This window comes from Plodia interpunctella, chromosome 21 (assembly GCF_027563975.2).
Source record: "Plodia interpunctella isolate USDA-ARS_2022_Savannah chromosome 21, ilPloInte3.2, whole genome shotgun sequence".
Lineage (NCBI taxonomy): Eukaryota > Metazoa > Arthropoda > Insecta > Lepidoptera > Pyralidae > Plodia > Plodia interpunctella.
The window spans coordinates 2,826,013-2,834,922 of NC_071314.1; the positions used below are offsets into that span (position 1 = coordinate 2,826,013).

At 39.9% G+C, this 8,910-nt stretch overlaps 1 protein-coding gene across 4 annotated transcripts in view; it reads left to right on the plus strand.

Moving 5' to 3' along the window:
- The window catches only part of Mhcl (Myosin heavy chain-like), a 178,232-nt gene extending 169,322 nt beyond the window's left edge, over positions 1 to 8,910 (plus strand). For all 4 annotated transcript variants that reach the window (XM_053761585.1, XM_053761586.1, XM_053761588.1 and 1 more), the window contains 11 exons: positions 1,825 to 1,941; positions 2,483 to 2,644; positions 3,019 to 3,195; positions 3,479 to 3,608; positions 4,298 to 4,445; positions 5,080 to 5,383; positions 5,698 to 5,907; positions 6,440 to 6,606; positions 6,866 to 7,075; positions 7,189 to 7,296; positions 7,550 to 8,910. In XM_053761585.1, the coding sequence (XP_053617560.1) occupies positions 1,825 to 1,941; positions 2,483 to 2,644; positions 3,019 to 3,195; positions 3,479 to 3,608; positions 4,298 to 4,445; positions 5,080 to 5,383; positions 5,698 to 5,907; positions 6,440 to 6,606; positions 6,866 to 7,075; positions 7,189 to 7,296; positions 7,550 to 7,637 (1,821 nt within the window). In that variant the 3' untranslated portion in view covers positions 7,638 to 8,910. The remainder of the gene's footprint in view (positions 1 to 1,824; positions 1,942 to 2,482; positions 2,645 to 3,018; positions 3,196 to 3,478; positions 3,609 to 4,297; positions 4,446 to 5,079; positions 5,384 to 5,697; positions 5,908 to 6,439; positions 6,607 to 6,865; positions 7,076 to 7,188; positions 7,297 to 7,549) is intronic.

Consider the following 8,910-nt stretch of genomic DNA (forward strand, 5'->3'; position numbering starts at 1 on the left):
AATTCGTGCTCCGTTCAAATCAAACAAACCGTGTGAATTAACTGACTACCTTATCATAGGCATGTAGGTCACATATTATCTCGAAACGTATCTCAGATCATCCTTGGATGCTGATAAATGAACGATATGATTGGATCTTTGTGACAGTATCTTCAAAATCCTATTATTTTATTAGTATTCGTTCAGGTAAGACGTATGTCACGATTGAAAAAAAAAATTAAAAAGAAACAAAGTTAATGTAGGCCAGCTGTTTGAAATAAAAGCATTTGATTTTTATATGACTGGCACCAAACTGTTTTTTTAAGAACAATATTACAAAGTATTGAAGTGCAGTCCACCGCCGGAAATATAGATAATGATTGTTATAAAATAATGTAACTTAACATTATGGTAAAAGTTTATCAGTGATAGTGTCGTTATTTTAGTTTAGTTGACTGTGCGTGTGTCGGGAGAAAATTTGTGACCAATACATATTGTTTTCATTAAATTTATATTTCGTTAGTAGCCTAGTTAATATTACCTTATAGTACAAAAATTGTTTTAATGATGGTAATGTTGTAAACTAGTTAAATGACCGAATGACTGAACGAATAACAATTTAGAATTGAAGCGCAATCATCGTTTTTCATACGTTTACAATAAAATATATAATAGTCTGTTGAGCGGTTGACATATATATTTAAATCAATAAATTATGGATAATACTGTACCAGCGTTGGACGAAGACGGAGAGGTGAGTGTACTCGGTTCGTTAGTAAATTATCAATTTTATCCGGTTAGTTTTGGCGACCGCCCAAATTAAAACAGCTCAGTATCTCTAGTAAGTGTTCAATTATTAATTACATCGGTAGTGTTTGCCTGGGGTCCGTTAGATTGTCGCGAGACATCGTGCCAGAGAGATAGCAGGAGATTGGTATTTTTAAACTGCCTCCATTTTGTAAACTAATCCTAGAAATACGCTATCGATGAATTAGTTCGTCGAATGTGGAGCTTTTCCCGTACATTGCTAATTTTCTTTGCTGTAATAAAATGCTCGCATAACAGATATGAGGAATACTACTATGAAGATGAATTGATTCTTGTTTTTCTATATATTTAGTATTTACTGTTGTTTCAAACATAAAATTACTTTTTGCATTATATACACTCAGAAAGTACTAGATAGATTTTGATGAAATTCCTGAAACTTCGGAGTAACAAAAGCCATAGCTTTAACGCAGCAAAAAGGTAACAGAATCGCGGGCGTCCGATAGTAAACAATACAACGTAGTTATGGATTTGCCGGTCTCTTTTTATATTATCTTAACTGTAACTGTCTTAGATAGTGTTTATCTCGTCTGAATTATATGACTATCTACATTCTTAGTCATAAAAATCTATATATACTTATTTACTTATGTATTACATCTGTATCTGAAACTTTCTATAATAAATATTATCCGAATGTTTCATACTTACACATAGAATAGTAACGTCGTATCTTACAAATAGTAAGGGCTGATTTCGTACACGGCGATGAAGGGGGTAAAATGCTTTGACGACTGATAGGCATCAACAGCATTTCCGACGGACTTTGACGAAAGACAGGCTGACGGTCAGAAGTGTTTTTTTTTTACTGGCTGATTCCGTACACGGCGATGAAAGGATACAAAGCTTTCACGGCTGATAGGCATCGACAGCACTCCCAAGCGGACTTGACCCATTTGACATTTGTCCCAATATATTATTATTTATTTAATTAATTCAACCGGGTAGACGTATAAATATCTTTATAAAGTTTATTTGTAAAGACAACAACACAACACATGGTCGTGATATGTCCAGGTACAAGACGCGTATGAGGAAGTGGAGGAACAGCGCGCGGTGGCCGCGCAGTGGAAACGGAAGCTGCAGAAGCTGACAAACGACATGGCCGACCTGCGCTCCTTGCTCGACGAACAGGTATACAGTTTAACCTTTAAAAAAACGGGTTGCACTCCGGGAGTGCCGGCAGAAGGGAAAACTTGAATATTAACGTTTTGCATTTTTCACGTCTTACGAATTTTCGATCAGGGTCGCGTATCTTGACGCGAGTTCAATATTTTTTACCCATCACAAAAAATGCACAACGCCGCTAAAGAAGTTTTCACTTCAAAAAGAATTGGCTACCTGACTGGATTTAAAATAAAACACACATAGCTGCATAGCATATTTATAACAATAAATAACCAAATATATTAATTAAAAATCACTTGAATTGATTGCTTGACAGTGTTATTAATTACGTCATGGTTCTTAAGTACGTTAGTCATGGTTTTTTACTTCATAGTCTGTGACGTCAATGCAATTATGATACAACTAGGAGTTTACAAGTTACAGGATTAGAATTTAGACTCACTTGAAAATCTCTATAAGTTTCCTAAAAACCTTATAACTTTTTCTTTAGGATATTAAGGTGGTAAGTAGTGCATAGTTTACGATGTATTTTATGAACAACTTCCAGACGTGCCGCAACAACCTGCTTGAGAAACGTCAGCGCAAATTCGACGCGGAGCTCCACGCGGCGCAGGAGGAGCTGAAGCGGGAGCGCTCGGCCAAGGAGAGGCTCTCCCGCGAGCGCGACCAGGCGCTCGCGGACAAGTTCGCGCTCGACCAGAGCCTGTCTGTGAGTGTGTCTCCGTCTCTAGTCCCTACACCCTGATACTATGACACTATACAGGGGAGCTGAACAATGCAAGGAGAAGCTCTCCCGCAAGCGCGACGAGGCGAATTAAAAAACCAAAATTCAAATTACATTCATTTTGGTTATTCATTCATTACTTTATTGTAATTTCTATGTGGCCAGAAGGCGAAGTGCGGAATTTCACTTCTAACTATCCAATCGATGAAGGGAGACGCACCGAACCAATCACATTAAGATGTGGTTGTCGTTGTGTCACTACGAATAGACTCGATGGCGAGATGTAAATATCAAGGTTGCACTACGTACAAAGTTCTATTTAAATTAAGAAACCTATTCACCATCCGTCATTATTACAGGAAGCTCGCTTGGAACTCGAGCTGAAGGAAGAGAGGTTATCGGCCGCAACTCGCGAATTAGAAGAACGAGGCGGTGGCGGGGATGAAGTGGCGGCTCTCAGGAGGACCAGAGCTGACCTCGAAAGACGAGTAAGGGATCAGGAGGAGGAGTTGGATGACCTCGCTGGACAGATACAAGTGAGTCATTTGATTTTGAACACTATTACTATGTTATAAGGTTGATTTAAAGAGACTTTAGTCATTTGAAATTCGTGACTTGAAAAGCTAGTTGTCTGGACAACATTTATCTTCAGTTTCCATGACAATGCATTATTATACATACTTATATGCGGCTCCAGAGGGAACTCACCAACGGTTTGCAGCACGTACATATTTTTTTCCACGCGTTAAATGCAACGAGATCTCTTTGAACTAGCCACGCGGCAAAAAGGTCATATGTAAAAAAAAAAAAATGTTTCAGTTATTGGAGAGCGCGAAACTTCGCCTGGAAATGTTGCTGGAACAACAGCGCAAGGAAGCGCGGCTCGAGGCGGCCGCCAGGGACGACGAGATGGAAGAAACCAGAGCCAACGCGTCTAAGAAACTCAAGAGTGAGTATTTTCCACTATACGCAATTTTTTTTATACCTAAAACTGCATATCTCCTATCTGTAGACAGTCTATCAGAAATCATTGTTTTTGGTATTAAAACTTGGTCGACGTAAGCGTTTTTGTTATAAAAAATTAACCATGTAATAAAAGCGGTCTCTACAAACCTAGATTATATTATGCTAAAATGATTGACACCAAATTTGATCGATTAATTCGATTGATTGAAAAAGATTTGTCATAATTGAATTAAGTGAAAAAAAAATTTCTAACGCAATTTTATCATAAACGATATATATTATTTAAGTATGAACTCTCTCGCTCTCTCTCTCTCTCGCACTATGGGCGTTACCTCAGCGTAGTCGCGATAGCATGGATCTTAAATTACTATTTTGTTAAAATGACTTCGCCATATTTTAGTCCTTTCTAAGACCGCAATCTTCGATAGATATTGCGACGCTTGCCATCTTTAGATACTATAGCGTTAATAAGTAAAAAAAAATATTTATTTCTTAAGGTTACAATCACACAGCAGGATACAATCAAGTTAAAAAGATATTTAAAAAAAATATTTATTTTCAGACGTGTGTCCATACAAACAGAGATATTAAAGTAATAGATAATTAAAAAATAAAATGAAATTGAACCGAACTCTATATTATATAAGGAATGAATTGTGTATATACCTCCAGTGCTGGAGAGTCAGCTGGAGTCGGAGCACGCGGAGCGCAGCCTGCTGCTGCGCGAGCGGCACGAGCTGGAGCGGCGGCTGGCCGCGCTCGAGGAGGCCGCGCGCGCGGAGACTCACGACCAGGCACAACTGCTGCACAGGCTCAAGAGGTAATGTACGCCTTCGTGTCTGTCTGTCTATCTGTGTATCGTATCTTCCAAACGGATGGACCGATTTTAGTTTTTGCGTCGGAGTTTAAAAATGATTTGTTTCAGCATAGTAAAACAAAAATGTCGTTTATTACTATGATAGATGATGATGACGAAAGCGATGATGGTGTAATAGTTAAGATCCTGTGGATCGAAAGGTCCCAGGTTCGAATCCTACTAGTGCCACATAAGTTTGTGTACCAACCTGACTCATGTGCAGTAGTTTTCATCGGACACCGCTTGCTTTCGGTGAAGGAAAACATAGTGGGTAAACCTGCACACTTGTTGATTATTTAACTTGTGTGTGAAATGGAGAAGGCGATGGCAAACCACTCCATGAATAATGCCAAGAAAGTTGTTATGTGTGTTTCATTCCACGCAATGACCACGACCCTCAGTCATGAGGAATACGACTATGAAATAAAGTGATAGATATATCTGTATATGTGTGTGAGTGATAGATAGATCTGTTTGTGGTTGAAATGTAAAAAATAAAATAGTAATAAGACAAATTTACGATCTGACAGTAAATACTGTTTTACTTATTGCTCTAAAACGCGACAAGTTTTCCACAAATTTATATTATTTATTTCAGAGATTTAAAACGATACCGCGCCCTACTACGCGACGCGCAAACGATGCTCGAACAGAAAGAGAAAGAAGGTGGCGGCAAGGCGCAGATCAGACAACTGAAGAACCAAGTCGAAGACTTAGAGCTGGCCGTACGCGCAGCAACCAAGGCGAAGCAAGCTGCCGAAGCAGAAGCGACCGAGCTGAATGCTGCGCTGGAAGAAGCTACGCGCGCCAGGAATGACGCTTCAGAGAGGGCCGTCACAGCTACCAGGGACGCCGCCGCTGCCAGGGCGCAGTTGGACGATGCTGAGGAAGAAGCTGCTGAGGTAAGAATTGATAAGGGAGCTTTGTGATATCAACGATCATGGGTTAGCATACTGCGGAGCTGAATCGGTTATGATGAAATTTTATGTTTGGATATCTTGAAAGTTATGTTAATTTATACATATTTTTGACCAGAAGCGAACGGGAGCGAATCCTCTCCGCTCAATTTTGTTTCTCAATCAAATTCTGTTTTCACAAGTGTTTAAATAAATTAAAAGTAAACCCTGCGTCTATGGTTATATCGATGGAAAATCAAAACCAATTAGAGTTCCGCAAAATTTATTCGCAAGCTGCTATCATCGATATATTTTTACAGTTACTAAAGAAATACCGCGCGAGTACAAGCGCACTGTGCGCCGCGCAAGCCGAAGCTCGAGACGCGAGTGCGCGCGCCGACGTCGCCGCGGACGAGGCCCGCGCCGCGCGGGACAAGCTGGCTGAGCTGGCCACCAGGCTGGCCCATGCTGAGGCCGGACACAGCCAGGGACAGCATGAGGCTGAACGGCGACTGGAGCTGAGGAATAAGGTTGGTATATATAGCTTCTAAGTTTTAGAGATGTGGTTTAGGCTAGGAGTGCTGGTACAAGTTGGCTGAGCTTGTCACTAGACTGGCCCATGTCGAGGCGAGACACAATCAAGGACAACATGAGGTTGGAGTTGAGGAATAAGGTTAGTATGTATATAACAGTCTAGATGCGATTGTGGATGAAGACAGGAGTACGCAGGACAAGTTGGTCGTGTTGGTCTCGAGGTGGGCACACGCTGAGTCGGGACACAGCCAGAGGAATACAGATAGTATGTTCGTATAATGTCTGATTCTTTGGTTCGAATGCGTGTGCCAGTTATGAGTATATATCTATAGTGTAATCTATAATAACTCTTATATGTCAAATATGTCCTATAGATTTCTAATAATAGTATTATCATCTGTTTCACGATATGATCAGTGTTATGTAAAATGACTTTAAGTATACAGGGAAAACCCCAAACACAACATCTCAATATTTTAACCTATAATATAATGTACAAAAAATGTGAGTACCGCAAATAATTTCCAGGAGTTAGAATCGAGCCTCGAGCTGGAAGCGACAGCGCGCGCGCGGCTCGAGGGTCAGCTCTGCCGCGCGCGCGACGCGCACGACCAGCTCGCGGCCGAGCTCGGGCTGGTGCGCGCGCGCGACCAGCTCGCCGCTGATGAGCTCCGGAAACTCACCAGGCAGCTGCGGTGAGTTATATCCTCCCTGGCTAGCTGATAGGCGGTTGACGTCAGACTGGCGCCCGGTTGTACATTCATAGCCAAATCTTCAAAATTTTAAGGTTAATATTTTACCTCACCCCAGGCTTCACGACGTCACAGCATCAATGCGAATTGGAAGAACTTGTAATTGTAATGTAAAATAATATCAAATTTCTTCGTAACCACTCCATTACTTATTGCGTGTATTATAATAATGATAAAACAAAAATTTTAATTCGCCCAACAGCGAAATGAAAGAAGAAAACTCCAACCTAAACGCGAAACTGAGCGAAGCGTGCCGCGCGAAGACCGCAGCAGAAGCGGCCGCGGCCGCAGCGAGCGCCGAAGCAGCCGCAGCTAAGGACGAAGCCAGACTGGCCGCTAGACGAGCCACCGCTCTGCAAGAAGCTATCGCTGGAGATCTGTCCAGCCCCGGAGACTCTAGGGACACTGACAGGTACATTCATTTTACATTGACTTTTATATTAATAGTAATCGATATATTTTCTCCGCCAAGTTGTATGTCGTATGCAAAAACTTCCCAATTGGAATATTTATTTTTGTTTGCAGTGACAATGACAGCTACAGTTCGGACGAGTCGATAGGCACGTTCCTGGCCAATCACAAGCTCAGTCCATCAGTCCCTTCTAGGAACAGCATTAATCTCGATTCACAGAAGTAAGTCACATTCTGAATACTATATAATTTTTTTTATTATTATTATTTTATTTATAGCAACGTTTGAATGAGACTTGTCACCATAATTTCGTCATTTTGACAACACTAGGAGCTTATCAAACAATTTTGATCATTCGATTTGGTATTGCAATGGCAAAAAATGTTGTTCGTAAAAGTCCATTTGACTCTATAGACAGACGGTAAATCTGACACCCAATCAGATGTTAATAAAATCAATTATTCTGTGTCCCAGATCTCACACCCCAGAAGGTCGGCAGTCGCGATCAAGCACCGGGTCCACAACGAAGCCAGTGAGTCCCACCAAGGAGTCTTTCGCATAACAGCCGGCCGCCGCGGGGCTCCTCACCAGCGCCCTGCCCGTCATCTGCGCCGTCTTCTGTTCCCGCCAGCGACACGACTCTGCCCACGTCGTCGTCGAATAAAAAAGATAAACGTCAGAGTGACAACTGACAGTGGCGCGAAACTTGTGACTTTAGTGATGTGACGATACTAGACGGAAACGATTGTCTCGATTATAAGCGATTAAAAGTTATCATGTATTAAACTTGTGTGGTTAACTTGATTAAATTGTTTCTGGTAGTTGTCCAGAATTTGATAATGTTAATCAAACTATAGTTTATTAGTAAATCATGACGCGCGATAGGTATTTTAAAAATAATCAAGACTTACCACATGCATTAGAAATAGACGTGTAACGACAATGGCTCCTAAATTAGACTGCTCAACTATATACAATATTAAATATACTCAAGTTTTTCAAATATTTGATATAATGGCTTTACAGTTCGTACAACACCCAAGATTTTTATATGGATATCATTAAATATAGCGCTAGTGTTATATAGTATTCAAATAGCCTAATAATATATCAGAAAGAATGCATTCCAAAAAATCTCTGGACAACTCTCTAAAATGTGTTTGGCTAACTACATGTGCATAGCGCGGTCTTCAGTGATTTATAGATGAGGATGATGCGTGACATTTATATACAATCACTAGCACCATTAATCTAGGCTTTTGACATTAATTTATTTAGCGTAGGATTCGTAGAGGAAATTCGTCGTTGACTTAGATATTTGTTGTACTGCGTACAGCGAGCCAGTCAGTATTGGGCCGGCCGAGGCGATATAACTTACAAAATAATATTAGGTTCTTTGTTATTTAGTTAGCTAACGTTTGTAAATAACTAGATGGCATATACATTTTATTATTTAATTTGTAATATTTGTGTGATCAGACTGTTATTCTATGACTTATTTGTTACAATTGAGTTGTTGCTTTATAGACATTCAATACATATCTGTTAGGGAATATTTTTTTTATATCAATGAATAATCTTAGACTGGTTTTGATTAATGTAATGTTTGGATAATTAGCGGAACTTAACTATAATCTTCATGAAATGTAGTCCTCTTAACTATAATTCCATTACCTATAAATTGTCATTCAACCTATATCTTTATATATTTGTGTCTGTAACCATGATTATAAAATTTTACTATTCTATGTGTATTGTACGATAATGTGATGAAATGTTACTGCATTCAATACTGGTTGTAAAATGAAATTATTTAATAAAGTAACAGAAATGTA